This window comes from Phoca vitulina, unplaced genomic scaffold (assembly GCF_004348235.1).
Source record: "Phoca vitulina isolate PV1807 unplaced genomic scaffold, GSC_HSeal_1.0 scaffold81, whole genome shotgun sequence".
Taxonomy (NCBI): Eukaryota; Metazoa; Chordata; class Mammalia; order Carnivora; family Phocidae; genus Phoca; species Phoca vitulina.
Genome location: NW_022589784.1, coordinates 3,974,433 through 3,991,945, shown reverse-complemented (window position 1 = coordinate 3,991,945; position 17,513 = coordinate 3,974,433). Strand labels below are relative to the sequence as shown.

At 54.8% G+C, this 17,513-nt stretch overlaps 1 protein-coding gene across 6 annotated transcripts in view; it reads left to right on the top strand.

Moving 5' to 3' along the window:
- The window catches only part of SAFB2 (scaffold attachment factor B2), a 32,959-nt gene extending 29,835 nt beyond the window's left edge, over nt 1–3,124 (top strand). For all 6 annotated transcript variants that reach the window (XM_032394626.1, XM_032394624.1, XM_032394625.1 and 3 more), the window contains 4 exons: nt 475–605; nt 2,113–2,225; nt 2,368–2,434; nt 2,733–3,124. In XM_032394626.1, coding sequence (XP_032250517.1) covers nt 475–605; nt 2,113–2,225; nt 2,368–2,434; nt 2,733–2,883 — 462 coding nt within the window. In that variant the 3' untranslated portion in view covers nt 2,884–3,124. The remainder of the gene's footprint in view (nt 1–474; nt 606–2,112; nt 2,226–2,367; nt 2,435–2,732) is intronic.
- Nucleotides 3,125–17,513: the final 14,389 nt, after the last annotated feature.

Here is a 17,513-nt window from a genome sequence, read left to right as displayed (position 1 = left end):
CGTGTCCGTTCTGGCCCGTGAGTGGAAGTGTGCGTCGTTGATTGTTTTCTGATTAGTCAGTCTGTGTTTTTCGACTACGTAGGGCCTGTGCCACCTCCTGAGAAGGATGTATCTGGGGGTCTGCGGGCACTGACCACCCTGGGGGTGTGGGAGGGGCCCTCCTGTCATCAGCAAGGAGGAGGTGTCCTGATTCTTCCAGGGAAGACTGACTCTTCTCAGAGGACCCTTGGGCGGAGCCGTCAAGCACCATAAAGTGCGGGGCTCTCCACGTGCACAGGGCCAGAGAGGCCTCAGCTGGCCCTTTGTGTGGCGCCAGAGTTGGAGCTGTAGGGACGCTCCAGGGTTCTGAAGCACTGTCAGTGTTGGCAGGGAGCATCCGGCGAGCTGAGGGTCAGGAGCCGCGGCCTGGCCGGCTGCAATAGGCTCACAGGAGGGATGTGGCTAGAGTCGCCCTGTCCCTCTTGTGCCTTCCAGCACTACTCAGACGACCGCCATGGCCACGGAGGACCACCGGAGCGCCACAGCCGGGACTCCCGGGACGGCTGGGGGGGCTACAGCTCTGACAAGAGGATGAGTGAGGGTCGGGGGCCACCGCCTCCACCCAGGTTAGCAGCGAGCGGCTCTGGAAATGGGCCGGCCCTGGGTGCCTTGCTGGTTTGCCCCCAACAGCCCTTTCCCACTTTGCCTCAGCCCCTAGGAATGAGGTCCCCTGCCTGCTGATGGAGACAGCCCTAGAGCCTTTCTTACACTTGCCCCAGGGACCAGAGAAGCTTTATGCACCCCCACCCCTGTCCCCCAGTCACCTTTAGGCGTTTTTAAGGCAGGTGTGGTGCCTGTCAGAAGGTTCTGCCTCCCCTAGGTGGGTTTTCAGGTATGGAGCGAAGAAGGCAGCACCACTTTGATAGATAGAAACGTAAAGTGTTCTTTCCCAAGTGACCTATTTAGCACTTGGTCCTTGAATACCATTTAGTCCATTTTGCCTTAAATACCTGTGGGAAATGGAACCGGGAGAACTCCTCTGCAGACAAAAGATAGCCCCGAGCGCCGTGACCGTGGGGTGGGCGGCTGTCACCCATACATGCAGGGCAGCCGAGCATTCGCCCTCGAGGACAGGTGTCGGGGGCTCCGATGGGCTCCTCGTCCCAGGTCTCAGAGCACAGGTCAGCCTGGGCCTGGACCCCACTGGTGGCTGCTGGTGCTCACACACTGGAACCCTGTTTGGATTTGTACTACCTGGAGTTTCTCTCTGTAACTTTTTTTAAACCACTTTTATGAGTCACATTCACATGCTGTAGAGTTGACCCACTTGAAGCGTACCATTTGAGGGCTTGTAGTGTGTTCAGAGCTGGCTATTCATCACCACCGTCCATCACAGAACGTTGTCAGCACCCCCAAAGGAAGCGCCCGTTAGCGGTCACTCCCCATTCTGCCTCCCCCCTCCCCTGGCTCCCACTGATCCAGTCTGTCTGTGGATTTGCCTCTTCGGGGCATTTCACACAAATGAAATCACATTATGTGGTCTCTTGTGTCTAGCTTCTCTCAGTATCATGTTTGCAAGGTTCATCCACGAGGTCTCACGTGTCAGCTGCGTCCCTTTTTATGGCTCAGTAACGTGCCACGTGTGCAGAGACCACACTTTGTCCGCTCACCAGCCAGTGGACACTGGGGTAGTTTCCACCTTGGGGCTGTCACAAAGTCGTGCTGCAAGGAATGTTTGTGCGAGAGTTTTTCCGTGAACGTGTTTCCCGTTCCCTTGGGTGGGTAAGCAGGGATGAACTAGGCGGGTCCCACGGTCACCGCGTGCTGTCCTGTTTGACCGCCTCACTGGCCACGTGTTAGGATCCCTGTTTCTCCACAGGCTCGACAGCACTTACCGTCTGTCAGTTGGCCACAGGCCAACCTCGCAGGTGGCACGCGTGGTCTTGGCGGTAGCTGGGCTAAGCTCCTGCTCATGTGCTCGCTGACACGCGTGTGTCTCTGGGGGCGTGACTGTTCTCATCCTCTGCCCTCTTCCCTCAGGAACCCTTGACCTGGGACAGGATCAGCGGGGCCACGGCCTCACCGTAGAGGCTCCAGGGACACTTACATATCTGCTTTCTGTTCTGACCGAAGGGGTGGACGTGACTGGGCGGAGCACAGTCAGAGGCTAGAAGAGCATCCGGAGCGTGCGTGGCCAGGCTCAGTGGACACAGGCACGGCGGGCCGGGAGCATGCGCGGTGGCAAGGTACGGGCTGACTCTTGCCCAGGAGCTGAAGGAGGGCCGCACATTTTCAGGACAGTCCAGGGGCCGGTCCCCTCTGGCAGTTGCAGAGGCTTCCAGGAGCTTCCAAGAAGGGAGTGTGTGCAAACTCTTTCCTTTCTTCCAGGTGGTGAGAGGGGCCTATCTGGGCCCTCGGGGCCAGGACACATGGCAAATCGGGGCGGGATGTCGGGGTAAGGAGTTTTGTCCCTGGATAAAATTAATTTGTTCCTGCCCCTCCTTTCCTCTCCCTTTTTTGCGTGTTTGACCAACTTGCTGGGGTGACTGTTTTGAAAACAAGCCCCCAAAGTGGCTCTTGGCAGCTTCTGCAAGTCGCACTCCTCAGTTACCCGGAATGCAGTCTGGGATTATGATTTTTCTCACCTGGAAAAAGCCAAACAGGTCTAAAGGCTGCAGAGCCATATGCTGCCCCACATAAGGAGGAAAATGTAAAGCCCTTCAAGGGGACAAAACGTGTGCCTTTGTTCCTAGGCGAGGCGGCTTTGCACAAGGTGGGCATTCCCAGGGTCACATGGTGCCCGGTGGCGGACTGGAAGGTGGAGGACTGGCCGGCCAGGACCGGGGCAGCAGAGTCCCGCACCCCCACCCCCACCCGTACCCCCACTTCACCCGTCGCTACTAAACCCCACTCACTCCGAGTGTCCAGGTAGGCAGATGCACTGTTGAATAATCTCAGCCGGAGTTACCTTGAACTTGTGGAACCTTTTAAGAAACAAAAGCAAATCCTGCCACCATGTTGTAGCTCAAAACAATGTGAATTCACTTTTTTTTTTTTTAAATAAACGTGTTCTTCTCTGCCATTTTTAAGACAACATTTCTGTTAACGAGGCATTCCATTTTCCATTAATAAAAGTTTATGGTTCTCACTCGTGTGTGTCGCAGTGATTGCAGAGTGGAGGGCGGTGCCCACCTCAGCAGCACCCTTGTGCTTGTGGGTCGAGGCTGTCAGCCCGTCTGAGCGAGTCCTCCCAACAGCCCGGCGCACTCCCCTTCTCACAGATGAGGAAATGGGTCACGGGGCTTGCAGTAGGTGGCAGGGCTGGGATCCGAATTAGAAATTCTTAATTGGAGGAGGGGGGCGTGCATGGTGGGGGCCTCAGACCAATCACTTCACCCCTTATGCTAGCGTGCCTGGGGTGGGGGCATCTGGTGATGGTGTGCAGGGTTTGGGGGTCTGGCTGAGGGCAGGCCCTGTTTGGTGTGGGACTGGTGGTGGCGGATTCCCCCCATTTTTCTGGAAATGCAAATTAATATGTAATTTCCTCATGTGTGATTATAAAGGATCCTAATTTTCCTCGTTAAAGTCTGCCACACAAGGCACCTGGCTGGCCCTGCGTGCTGAGCGGGAGCCCTCCGGTCCAGGCCCCCCAGTGTGAGCCCACAGTGAAGTGCTTCTCCCACAGAACAGCTGAGCAGCTGCCAACAGGGAGCTTGGGTGACCGCAGGCCCACTGGGGCATCCAAGGGCCAAGTTTGCATCCCACAAATCCTGGCCCTGATCCGGAGTGGGGAGAGTTAATCCCCCAGTGTCCCTGCTGGGAACCTGGATTCCCTCCCTCCAGAACTAGGACAGCCGCCCCACAGGCTACCAAACAATTGCCAATTCTCCTGGAGTAGCCTGTGTTCCCGCTGGGGTGTTTAGTTTTAAAAGAGCAATCTGAAAATCCTCCCCAGCTTGCGTGGAAGCCTGAGCATTAAAGGCAGGTCGGCTCTGGCTCTTGGTGTCCTCTTTGAATTGCGGCAAGTAAATAACCTCGTGAGCTCCCCCCACCACGAGGGCTTTTGGAGTCATTTTCCAGTGACAGGTTGACAGGATGCTTGCTCCATGGTGCCTCCTACACGGGGCCCGTCTCCTCCGCAAGCCAGAGTCTGGAAATTGGGGTCTGGGCTCACCCACGTTGGGTGATAAAAGCCATAATCAGCCTGGGGTTGTGGGTGAGACCCGTTTTGAGATCTTGTCCCCTCGTTGCTGTGGAGGGACCGCCCTCCAGGGGTGACTGACATCCGGGAGTGAGACTGAGGGCCCTCGGCCTGGGCGCTGCCGCCAAGCTGCCCCGTCAGAGCTTTGGACAGCCTGTGGGGACGAGAACAGCCCCTTCCAAACAGCTGGGCCTGGCACCGGACTCGGTTTTACATAGATGCATAAAATCTGTGCGTTTGCTAGGGCTGCCATAACACAGTGCTGAAAGCAAATTTATTCTCTCGCGGTCCTGGAGACCAGAAGTCTGGGGCAAGTTTCCCTCCGAGGCTGTGACACAATCTGTCCCATGCTCTCCCAGCTTTGGGGGTCACTGACAAACTTTGGTGGTGTCCCTTGGCTTGTTGACACATCCCCTTGACCTCTCTGCCCCTGTCATCCAGCCTCTCTGTGTGCGTGTCTGTGGCCAAATTTCCACTTTCTGTAAGTACACCGGTCATATGGGTCGGGGCTCGCCCAAATGACCTCATTTGAACTTGAACGCCTGTGGAAAGGCCTTGTCTCCAAATACAGCCACCTTCTGAGGTCCTGGGGCCCGTACCTCCACACAGGAATCTTGCCCGGATGCAACTTCCAGGTAAATCGAGGGAAAATTACTCCTCATTGACTCCAGGACCTGACCTAGAGTTCCGCCTTTCTATGAACAGGCTGCTGGGGCTCCCGGGTGTCCCTGCCTCCCCACCGCCTCCGTGCAGGATCGGAGCCGGGCGCGTGTGTGCACCTGAGCCCCCCATCATCCTGGGCCCGAGCGTTTACAGGCCGAAGCACGCGGGATCTGCTAGACACTGTTTTCTTATTTCTTCTGTTTGTGTCTGATAACACATCTTACTGTTTTGTTTTTAAATAGTGTGTAGTTAGGGGCGCCTGGGTGGCTCAGATGGTTGGCACCTGCCTTTGGCTCAGGTCACGATCCCGGGGTCCTGGGATCGAGTCCCGCATCAGGCTCCCTGCTCCTTGGGGAGCCTGCTTCTCCCTCTGCCTCTGCCTCTCTGTGTGTCTCTCATGAATAAATAAATAAAATCTTTAAAATAAATAAATAATAAATAGTGTGTAGTTAGATTGTATCAGGTCTGATTTTTATTCCAGGAGAGAAAAGCGAGGTAGAACCAAGTCTGTGTTCTTTGTATTTATTTAAAAAAAACTTTTTTACTATTTTTTTCACACATATAGTGTATTATTTGTTTCATGGGTACAGGTCTGAGATTCATCAGTCTTACATAATACCCAGTGCTCATTACAACACGTACCCTCCCCAATGTCCATCACCCAGGTTACCCCATCCCCCCAACCCCCTCCCCTCCAGCAACCCTCAGTTTGTTTCTTATGATTACGAGTCTCTTACGGTTTGTCTCCCAAGTCTGCGTTCTAAAAGGGGGCTGCTAGTGGGCACGGGGTTGTTGGCACTCTTTGGCTCCTGTGAACATTTATTGCCATGTATTTGCCTGCATACCTGTTTCCCATTCTGGGTAGGTACCTGGGCCTGGAATTGCTGGCTCACACAGTAATTCTGTGTTTGACTTTGGAGGAACCACCTGTTTTCCACAGCGGCTGCCCCATCTCAGTCCCACCAGTGACGCGCGGAGTGCCGCTCCACATCCTCACCAACACTGATTTTCCGGTTTCTGTCTGTGTGTTTATAACAGCCTTCCTAACGGTGTATGGTGGGGTGGATAAACAGAGCGTTGTTCATCCATGCACTGAACACCTGCCACAACGCGGAGGGACCCTGAGGACACTGCTCAGTGAGAGGAGCCAGACACACAAGGACGACCCCACTCCCAGGAGGTCCCCAGAGGAGTCCTGTCCACAGAGACAGGAGAGGGTGGGAGCCAGGGCCGGGGCAGGGGGTAGGGAGTCTGTCCTTCATGGGGACAGAGTCTCCGTGTGGGGAGATGGAAAGTTCTGGAGACAGAGGGTAGGGGTGGCTGCAGGACGGTGTGAGTGTGCTTCATGCCCCTGAGCTGTGCACCTAGAGATGGTTACATTTTATATGTATTTTACCACAATTTATAAAATTTTTTGAAGATGGGGGTTCTGTTGGGTACCATCGGAGTGAGAGGCACTGGGTAGGTTGGGAGGGCAGGCTCGAGATCCACCCTGTCTGCCTGTCTGCCCACGGGGAGTTCATAGTCTCTCTCTGCTTTGGCTTCCTTAACTGGAAGAAGGGAACAATAATAGTATGTACCGTAAGGCATCTTTGTGAAGATGAAATTAGTGAAATACGTGAAAAACTCAGAATTGTTCCTAGCGTACAGTAAGTGCTTAATGTTGACTGGCACTGGGGGGGGGCTGCAGGGAAGGGTCCCGGGGTGCTCCGTGCCGTACGGGGGAACTGTAAGATGTTTTGAGGCCTGGAGAATAGGAAGGAAGAAATTCTCAGCTCCAGAAATAAAGAAAACTGCAAAATCAGAATTAATACCTTATCAAATGTCTCCACATCTACAAAAATGTGTCAACTTCATCAATTGCTAAATTTTGTACTCATACAGATTTCATTACATTTCAAAACAGTTGCTAGGTTAAATTTTCTCAGGTTGCAGGAATTCCCAAGTCTGCATGATGATTGCCAGTCTTAAATTGCCTGTGTGACTCCTAGTCAAAAAACCTCAAACACGAAGTTATAAAAAGCCCTTTTGATTTTTAAAAAATAACAGCCGCAAAAGTTGTTGGCTAGTGGGGATGGAGGGCCTTCTAACTGGCTGGCTGGGCTGAGGGGTGGGGTCTCTGCTGGTGTTGACACCCCCCCCACCCCCCCACATAAGACCACCCTTCCCTGGGGCACGGCCATCACAGGATGGTGAGCGAGGGTTTGGACCTGAGCTCACACCTCCCAAGTGGGTTCACATCTCAGCTCCCCCTCTTTCATCAGGTGTGGGTCCTTGGGAAAGTGACTCACCCCCTGAGCCCACTGCTTTCCCGTTTCTCAGAGGGGTGTGATAACTTCTTCATCCTGGGAGGATTTGATGGGCGACCACGGCAGGTCCAACGTGTCTGCTGGAGGCCTCTTTGGCTCAGTGGGGCGCTGGGTCCTCAGGATTTCTTCCTCTCCCCAGAGTGCTGTGCTCATCTTAGGATTGGAGCATTGCACACGCACAACGCTTGCAGGATAATTGGGTGTGTGCATTTCCTGTGGCTGCCCTCACAGATTAACTGCGAACTCAGTGGCTCGAAACAATACAAACCTACCCTCTCAAGTTTCGGAAGTCCTACAATCCAGTGTCTGCACGGCTGGTTTCTTGTGGAGGCTGTGGGGGAGGAATCCGGATTCCCTGCCTTTCCAGGTTCCCAGGCCTTCCTCACCGTGACCTTGGCCCCTCCTCCGTCTCCAGAACCTGCAGCCCACCCCGCCCTCCCATCTTTCCTGAGTCCCATCTCCGACCACAGGCTGGAAAAAGAGCCTCCAGTTTTAAGGATTCGTGTGATCAGATTGGACCCACCTGGGAATCCAGGCTCTTCATCAGGGTCCTTGACCTCAATCACATCTGCCACAGTCCCTTTTGCCACGTCGGGGAACATTGTCACGGCACCAGGGATTGGGATATGGACATCCTTGGGTGGTGGGCGGGGGCTCTACTTCGCCTATCACCCTGGGGCATGAAACACTCTGCTTTGGGGGTCGCAGATGTGAACGCTGGCCGAAGAAGTGAGACCTACTCCTGTCCTGTGGCTGTGAAGACATCCCCAAGCCCGGACGTGCTCAGTCCCAGCTTCTCTGGGAACCAGAGAAGTGACCGTGCCTTTGGGCGCTGATGAGCAGGCCGGACTCGAAGGTTACTGTCTACACTATTTCTTTTGTGTGTGCCTGACCTTTAGAGTTGACCTCCAGGGTAACTTGCTGCGTCCCTGATGCCCTCAGAGGCCGACATGGCCCCAGCGAAAGTGAAAGCAGTGTGGGGCGGGGGGGCGGGGCCAGATCACTCCCCGAAAGGCGGGCACGCCCAGGAGCAGCAGGGCGACCCCGGGGCTGTCGGCTTGCACCTGCACGACCTGGAACCCACAGCAGACAGAGCCGCCCGGGGTCGCCTCGGGCAGCAAACACCGACCCAGCAGAGACCGTGTCCTACACTCAGGACGACGATGCGGGACCCGGTGAATTAAGGGCGGTGGTGGGGGCTCAGATCCACCCTCTCCCGGGGCGCCCGCATACCGACCACACCCTGCGGCAGGCCGAGTGTAAGACGTCAGCGGGCGTGTGCTCAGCCGCCTCTCCAGTGCCCTGTGTTTCAAAACCCAGATCTCATGATGACGCAGGTATGGTCGGGGCCGCAGAGCTGGAGAGGACCGCCACCCATAACACAGTTTGAGGGCACCTGGCTGGTTTAGTCCACGGAGCATGCGACTCTTGATCTCGGGGTTGTGAGTTCGAGGCCCATACTGGGTGTAAGATTACATTAAAAAAAAAAAAAAAATCTTAAAAAAAAGAAAAAGTTTGTTATTCACTGTTCCCAAGGTGGGGGCAGGCTGGGGACAGAATGGACAAGAACTTTATTGTGGTTTCTGCTAGCAGGGACCTGGTTGTATTGTATTCGGCGAAGCAAGGTCAGCAGGCTCGGGAGCGGCTCATCGGAATGATCTCAGCGGGCTCTGGGGTGTGGGGAGCTGGCCTTGTCGTCTGGCCCCGGGGCCTTGGGGGGATCCTGGCCCGGAGTGTGAGAGCCCCCCAGAGGAGAGAGTTGTAGACTCTGTGTTGGTGAGTTTGCGTGTAAAAGGCACACTAGGATGAGACGTTTGCTGTCTCTGGGAATTAGCTAGCCCTGGAGGGGCTGCCCCCTGATATTAAAGCATCAAATATCAAACTAGGACGGTGGAAAATCCCCCTAGTTTAGTGTCTGATGGGGTCGCCAAATCCTCGGTCTTGTGGTGTCTCCAGGAAACAGCCGGTAGGTGGCCGACCGTCCCTCCTGGGATTGAGAGGGAGCATCGCAAACCCGTTGGGACGGAAGCAGTAGTAAGACTGCTGTCATGGGAAAGGACGGAGGAGCCCCTCTAGCGAGAGTCACCCGGGACGGAGGCAGGTGCTAGCCTAAAATGCAGGCCCCCAACTCAGAACTGCTGATCTGATTCAGGCCTTACCTCCAGTCACCCCTGGGGTCCTGACCGGTGGGTGAGAAGTGCCGTGCAGTTTCCAAGGCATCCGCACGGTGGCGCCGCCAGGGAGGCCTCCATGAGGGTTGGGTGACTTCCTATAGCCCATGCCAGGCGGGAAGGTCAGAATCACAGCCCTGCCCTTCACCCTAAACCAGTTACCCCGAACCCCTCTGATTGTTCTCGTAAAATGGGCTGGGTGCTTTCCGAGGACGCAAGAGATGATGCGTTGAAGGTGCTTTGCACACTACTCAGCGCACAGCAGGTGCTGAGCCGGTTGTCAGAGGGGCTGTTGATTCTTCCAGAGGGGCCTTCCCCCTCCTTGCCAGAAACCCCTCCCCCTAAGGATTCAGCATGTCCTTCAGACTTGGGAAGGGAGTCTGCTCAGTCTGCCTTCTCAACCACGGCTGTAATCTATAATGTTGCATTAGCAATTTTTAAACCAGGAGGCCCGGCCCTGGCCTCGTGAGGCTGCACGCTGCGGGGTTAAGTGCCGGAAGCTGCCGGTGGCGTCTTGCAGCTCCTTGCAGCCCCGCAGCCTTCCCCGCCCCGTGCCAACCTGCTGTGAAACTTCCCGGATGCCCCACATACCCAGCCACAGAAACCTCGCGTTAGGCCCCCCGCGGGGAGGCTCATAAAAGGCACTGAAGCTTCTCCCCCCGCGTGGATGCTGCTGGCCACGGCGGCCCAAATATTTACGGACTCCGCTGAAGTGAGACCCGGCAGGGTAGATCTCAGCAGCGGCCCAGAAAACGACCCCTCACCCCCTGTCCCAGGGGCACAGGGCACAGAGCCGGGAGCAGCCCACTGGGCCAGGGTGCCCCCAGCAAGGCAAGATGGAAGATCTGGGCCTGAAGGCGCCCCTGAGCCCCTGAGCCCCTGAGCCCTTTCCCGCGTGCTCGTTTGTTTAGCAAATGCTTCCCAGGACACTTCCTATGTGCCGGGCTCTGTGCCAGGAGACCCAGCTGCTTTCGGCGCTCCACGGATGCTTCAAGCAGGGGGTGGGGGGAGGCTGGCTTCCCGGAGGAGGTGACGGGAAGGGCATCTGGAGAGGGAGCAGAATGCTCAAAAACCCCCCAGAAAGGAAAGGGCGTGGCACCTTGAAGGAACAGAGCCAGTGGGAGGCTTGGGGTCAGAGTGGGCTCTGAGGCTTGGGCTGCTCAGGGATCAGGCCAGCAGCCTGTAGGCGATGAGGGGCCCGTGGTGGGTTTTCAGCAGTTGAGAAGAGGAGATCCCTGCCCTCCCAGCAGGCTTCAAGGGTGACCATCCCTGTCTCTCCCTCCCCTCCCCAATGCAACCAGTACTTCCCGCCTTCAGGGAGCCCGCACCAGCCAGCCCTGGGGAAAGGGTGAGCCAAGGTGAGCTCATGCACCAGGCTCTGTCTGGACAAAGGTGCAGCAGGGGTCCCCTCCCCAAAGATCAGAATGTAGGCTGGCAAAGCTGACAAGGCTGGCCATCATGCCCCACCTGGACTGAGTCATGCTGGCCGCACACGGGTGGCAGGAAATGCCATAGATGCCATTGGGGGACAGGACACAGGCGACACTGCTGATAAGTGGGGTGGGCAGGGAGGGGTCACCGGACGCACTCAGGCTCCTCTGTGGAAGAGGTCCCGGGCTCCAGAGGTACGGGGATGCCTGGGGGAGAAAGACAGAGACAGAGAGACACAGAAGAGACAGAGCAGCAGAGAGAGACGGAGACTTCCAGAGAAGGGAGACAGAGGCTGAGAAACGGAGAGAGTCAGAAGGAGAGACAGATGCAGAGACAAAGTCACACACGGACCCAGAGAGACCCACAGACCCGCAAAGATGTGGAGCTGAGGGGGCTGCCGTGCCCCCTGCCCCCCGTGCCCGCCGGGTGGCGCCCAAGAGCCGTGCTCTGTGTCCTCCGCCGTCCCGCCTGCCCCGCCTGCAGCCGGGCGAGGCTCTTTCTCGCAGCCTCCGCTGCGACTCCCCCACTGGGCGGCCCCCCTTTAGTGGGAGGCCCTGGGCCCCAGGATAAGGGACAGAGGTGGGGGCTGGAGCTGGGGCTGGGATCCAGGCTGTGTGTGTGTCTCAGGGGCTGCGCTGTCTCTGTTTGTCTTGGGGGGGGCGGTGGGTGTTCATATGTGTCCCTGTGTCTGTCTGGGGAGAAGGGGCGACTATAATGTTGTGCGTCTCCACATCCCCAGAAACATGCCACGACCATCTCTGTTCACTTTCCCTGGCAGCTCTGCTTTGAGTCACTCAAGGAATTTAAGAACTGAAACAGGAAGCATTTACTGGTGCTCCGTAGGAAGGGCCACTGTCTCCCGAGGACCCTGGAGGAAATGCTTCCTGCGGAGACCAGAACTGATGCTCACACACTCACTGAATGAGATTTAGGTTCTACTAAACCTAAGCACTTACCATGCGCCGGGCCCTAGCTAGGGTACTGCTTTCATGCTGGGACTCAGTTTCCTCATCTGTGAAATGGGCCTAATGTTAGCACCTAACTCTTCGTTTTGCTATTAAGTGATTGAGCTGAGTTTTGTGAAGCTCTTTGAACACAGCCTGGCACAGAATCATCTCACTTAATCCTTAGAATTACAAGCACATCCATTAAAGCATGGGTCAGTGGGAGCCCCTGAGAATCCTCCCTGCACCGCTAGGGATTCAATGGTTGTCTTAAAAACCTAAATAAGTTGGATGCTCAGGTATCTATCTGCACCAAAACCTCCCTTTTTGTCTAGTCTAGCTCAGTGGTTCTCAAACTTCAGGAAAATGAGTAGACTAGATCGTGCTGGGTATATAAATCAGAGCCAGCTGCTATTCCTGGCACCAGGGACTCAGCAGTGAACAAAACACACTAGAATCCCTGCCCTAGGGGAGCTTCTGTTCAAGTGGAGAAAACATCATAAGTGAAGTTGATTTGTTACTCAACAAAGGTGAGTTATTATAATTGCTTATTATCCATCAAAGGCTTTCGATACACTTAGCCATTTTGCCTTCCAGAAAGATGGTACTAACTCATACTAGCAATGGAATGAGTACCCATTGTTTTGCATCCTCAAAAAATCTAATATTATCAGATATCAGATATCTTTCTCAAATATAAGAATGGGGGAGCTCTAGGGTGGTTAAACACTTTTGCATGTGAGCCTTTCTTTTATAATTTCCCACCGACGTCTTCTGTGTATCCAAAATAGCATCCATGTTCTATGCATGTATCTCTCAATTCTTATTTATTTCTAACAACTCTTTTCATATGAAGGATGCCACTTTTGAACATGTTGGTGGCAAATAACTTTTGTTTTCAATAAAGATAGACTAGAATAACCCAATTTACCAACAGGGACCACCATGAGTTCTCACTTGCCAGACATCCTAGCAATGAATTCCTTATGAAATTTCATTGGAGGAGGACAGAGATCCAAGAAGTAGTAGCTATGAAGAGAGCACTCTGACCTGAGGCAAAGCCTTTCTTAGCTAAGGATCAATGTATCCATCTTCTGAGATAGACTCAGCACTCAGGGACTTTTCTAATGCATAAAATAGATCACACCACTCCCTTCCTTCAAACCCTCCCATGGCTCCCCATTGCCCTTAGAAGAAAATCCGAAATCATTTTTCCATGCCCTTCTCAAAGCCATTCCCCCCTCTGCACACATTTTCCTTTTTGTTTACCCCCAGGTAGAGAGAGACACCTGAGCCCTCCCATTAGTTCACTCCTGCCATGTTCCAGGGGCTCTGCCCCTGCCTTCTGGTGTGGCTTTGGGGAAGTGATTTCCCTCTCCGAGCCCCAGTGTTCTCATCTGAGAAATGGGATAACAACAGTACCCATCTCATAGAATTGGTGACAGGGAAAGCAGGGAGGTACTGTCCATCTGTTTTCCCCAGCCTCTCACTTGGGGGGACCCTGGCAAACAGCAAACAGCTGCCCCAGGCACTCACTTTCTTTGTCATAAAACAAGGATACAAAAGTTAGTACTATGATGGGTCCAGTGAGAGCAGACTCACCCTTCAGAGGTCAAGGAGTGAATCGGAGCTGGTAGGGACTGTAGAGAACTCATGTCCCATCCACAGAGCGCCCACGGCTGTGGCTTGGAGACCTCCGATCCAAGGGGATACAACTAGATAAGAAATCTCTTCTGCATCACAAGAGCATCTGTGATTCCAGAATTTTGTGATGCCAAGTTCAGCGGACATGCCATGCATGGTAGGGGCAAGCTGGCCCAGCACCCACCCTGTCTTCCCATCTGCCTGCGGTGTTGGTGGGACGCAGGCCCCTCCCACTTGTGCCCCCTCTGCCTCTGACCACCCACCCGTCCCACTTCCTGTTCCTTCTCTGAATTCCCTCAGGAGCTTCCCAACGTGCCTTTTCTCCTAAGACAGCCAGAAGTGATGTGTGCTAATTTCCGTTCTAAACCCTGGCTCTCCGATTCTAGAATGTTCAGGGGGATCGATCCTGAGGGTCTAGAACGCCAGGCATTCCAAGATTCTGGGAGTCCACAGTTTTGGCGATCCCACGACTCTGAGCCTCCCAGGTCCCAGAGCTCAGGGACTTTCTGAGCTTGTCACTGTCCGCCTGGGTCTTCCATAATTGCCCGTGACAGATAATATAGTGTCTTGAGGCAGAAACCATGATCCCTCTAATCCAGCGGCCCAGGCAGAGGGCTACTGCCCACAGCCACCTGGCTTTCCTAATGGCTTAATGAGAAAGTCAGAATTAATTGGAACTGGCACCCAGCACTCACAGGGCTCGGCGTGGCTGGCTTGGCCTCCGTATGCTAAAGCCCGGCATCCCCGGGCCTTGCTCTGACGTGTTCATGGATGCATGAGGCCTGACTTAGCCTGACGGGGCGGGGTGGGGGACGTTGGGGGTGGCTGGGGCCACGGTGACCTGGTTCTGCAGGTAGAGCCAGCCCGTCCACCTGCCCTTAGTTTCCCTTAGTCAGCCTTAGTTTCCCTCCTTTGTGCAATGAGCTCAGCCTCCTACTTTGCTGTGGATTACATGTAAATAGCACTTGTGCTATATTCTATCCTTGGGCACATGGACAGATTCCCAGAAGGGATACAGTTAGCTGATCATTTCAATAGCTCTTATCAGAGAGATTATGCCATTTCACACTCTGACCCCCGATGTGTGAGATTGCCCTTTTCCCAAAACGGGGCCCAAGAACATGGTGAATTATCCAACCTTTTCATCTCAAGCAACCTGATTTAATAAAAAAAAAAAAGGGGGGGGGTTTCTTGGTAGTTTTCTTTTATAGTTCGCTTACTATGAGTGAGAATAATAAGTTCCTTTCATGTGTTTAGAAGACATTTGTATTTCCTTTTCAAAAACCGTATGTCTTTGGTACGTTTTCTGTTGGGTTGTTGGTCCTTATTGATTTCTGGAAGCTTTTTACATATTAAGGAAATCAGCTTTTTATCTAGCATGTCTTGGAAAAGTTTCCCTAACTTTGTCTATTGACCTTCTAGTGTGTGTGTGTGTGTGTGTGTGTGTGCATGCAGGAATTTTATATTTGTATGCAGTTAATTACTAATCTTTTAATTAAAGGCTTTAGGGCTTAATGTCATGCTTCAACACTCTGGGATTGCTATTTTGAACTCCCACGATCTCTTCTAGTAGTTTTATAGTTTCTGTCTTTTTTTTTGGAAAAAATGTTCAGGGGGTAGAGGCCCATCTGAAATTTATTTTGCTTTTAGTCACTTTCTGTTTTTTTTTTTTTGAGAGAGAGAACACGCCAGCAGGGGTGCGGGGGATAGGGGCAGAGGGAGAGGGAGAGAGAGAATCTCCATGCCCAGCACGGAGCCTGACTCGGGGCTCAATCTCACCACCCTGAGATCATGCCCTGAGCTGAAATCATGAATCCGATGTTTAACCAACTCAGCGCCCTGCTTTTAGTCACTTTTAAAATCTGCATCTGAACTCTGACGATTGTATGAGAAGCTGTGTAGTCGACAAGAACATGATGTCTGGAAGCTGGTGACTAGTGTTGGGCTAGGGTTCTGGCTCTGCCATTTTCCACGGCGTATCCTAAGTCACTTATCCTCTCTATGCCTCGGTTTACTCATCTGTAAAATGGGAGATAATAGTGTCATGTGAGAATTAAGGGAAGCTTTTTTTTTTTTAATCGAATACCCAGAACACCATCTGTCACTTAGCAGGTGCCTTTTCTGTTTGCTATTTTTATTTTTATCTGCTTTTCTCTGAGGAGTCAGATTGCACTTCTCTGTGACTATTCTCTCAGCATAGCCAATTAGTGAGTGACTACGCTTCAGGAACATTCTAAGTGCTTCACCCGCAGTACTTTGTCCTCATAACAATCCCACTGGATAGATGGGGACCTCGAGGACCAGGGAGGGTAGGTTCCTTCCTCAGAAACTTTCAAGGGTCAGGGTCAGGACTGGAGCCCACTCTCTGTCTTGATCTGGCCTCAGCCTCCCTCCCTCCCATCCTCCTACCCTCCTGGCCACTGCTAGAGGAGGACTTCCCAGTGGGCCCAGTGAAACTGGCTTCTAAGTCCAGACTTAGAGTTGTTGAGGTGAAGCCAGAATCCTGGATACCCAGAACCGGTCAGTCCTGTCCTGGCAGGTATGGCAATGGGTAGGGAAAGGCAGCAATCTGGGAAGGCTTCTGGGAAGAGGGTGCTTGGATAAGTGTGACTGGAGAGACTAGCTGGGCCTGAGAAAGGGATTGCATGGGTGGAAGAAGACAAGCAAGGAATTGGGGGTGGGCAATCCCCTGTTCAGAACCACCCGTGGCTGCCACTGGCTGTAAGTCTTGACTCCTGCTTTTCCCCACTAGGCACACACTGAACTAATAGTTGGGAATCATGGGCAGGTGCCTCTTTCCTGGGACTGTTGAACTCCCACTCATCTGCCAGAGCCCCAGCTCCAATGCCCACCCATCTGGGAAGCCATCCCCACCTACTGGCCTTTCTCAGCCTGGGATCTCCTACTTCTCCAGCCTTGACCACATAAGGCTGCGAGTGTCTGTGTCCTGCTCTCTGTCCCCACCTCCCCAACTAGAGACCTTTGAGGGCGAGGCCCCCAGGCTGAGATTTCTCTGGTGCACAGCACTACCCAGCCCAGCTCAGACACAGAGTAGGTGCTTGCTGAATGTGTCTTGAAGGAAATAAAGGAATAAATGAGTAACAAATATAAACTTCAGTCACTTCCCTCCTCTGCCCATAGCGTTCAGGGCTCCCACCTCCCTTGGGGTAAAAGCCCAAGTCCTGCTCCCCGCCCTCCAATCTGCCCTTTTAACCTCCCCGCCCTCCCCTCCTCCCCTTGCTCCAAACACAGGGCCTCCTCCGCGGTTCCTCCAACAGGCCCGGCAGGGTCCTGCCCCAGGGCCTTTGCACTGGCGGCTCCCTGCTCGGCCTGCAGTACTCCCAACCATGACCTTTTACATGGCTGGCGCACTCCTCCTCCTTCACGACTCAATCCAAATGCCACCTCCTGAGAGAGACCTCCCTTGACCTTGATCTCTGTCTAAAATAGCCCGCTGATCTCCTCTCTTCCTCCTTTCCCTCCCTGGCCCTTCCCACGAGCCCAAGCACCGTGTCTGTACGTATTTATCTTCGTTACGCGTCTCCTTTTTGTGCATTTTGGCCGCAGGTCTCGGCCGCAGCCGGGGGCCGGGGGCCCGGGGCCCAGCGCTGCCGCGTCCCGCCCTCCGGGGCCCCCGCCTGCTCGCCGGGCGTGCCCGGGCGGGCGGGCGGGCTGGCGCGGGGGCGGGCGGCAGGGCCTGCCGGGGGGGCGGGCGGGCGAGCGCGGGGCCCGGGGCCGGGGCCGGAGCTCCGCGCGGGCGCCATGGAGGGGCTGCGGCGGGGCCTGTCGCGCTGGAAGCGCTACCACATCAAGGTGCACCTGGCGGACGAGGCGCTGCTGCTGCCGCTCACCGTGCGGCCGCGGGACACGCTCAGCGACCTGCGCGCGCAGCTCGTGGGCCAGGGCGTGTGCTCCTGGAAGCGCACCTTCTACTACAACGCGCGGCGGCTGGACGACCACCAGACGGTGCGCGACGTGCGCCTGCAGGACGGCTCCGTGCTGCTGCTCGTCAGCGACCCCAGGTGGCGGGGCACGGGCCTGGGGGGAGGGGCGGGCGGGGGCCCGGCTGGGTGCCGAGTGGGGCAGGGCTGGGAGGAGGCGGGAGGGCCCGGCTGGGGTCCGGGGTGGGGAGTGGGGCAGGGCTGAGGGGAGGCGGGAATCCCGGCCGGGC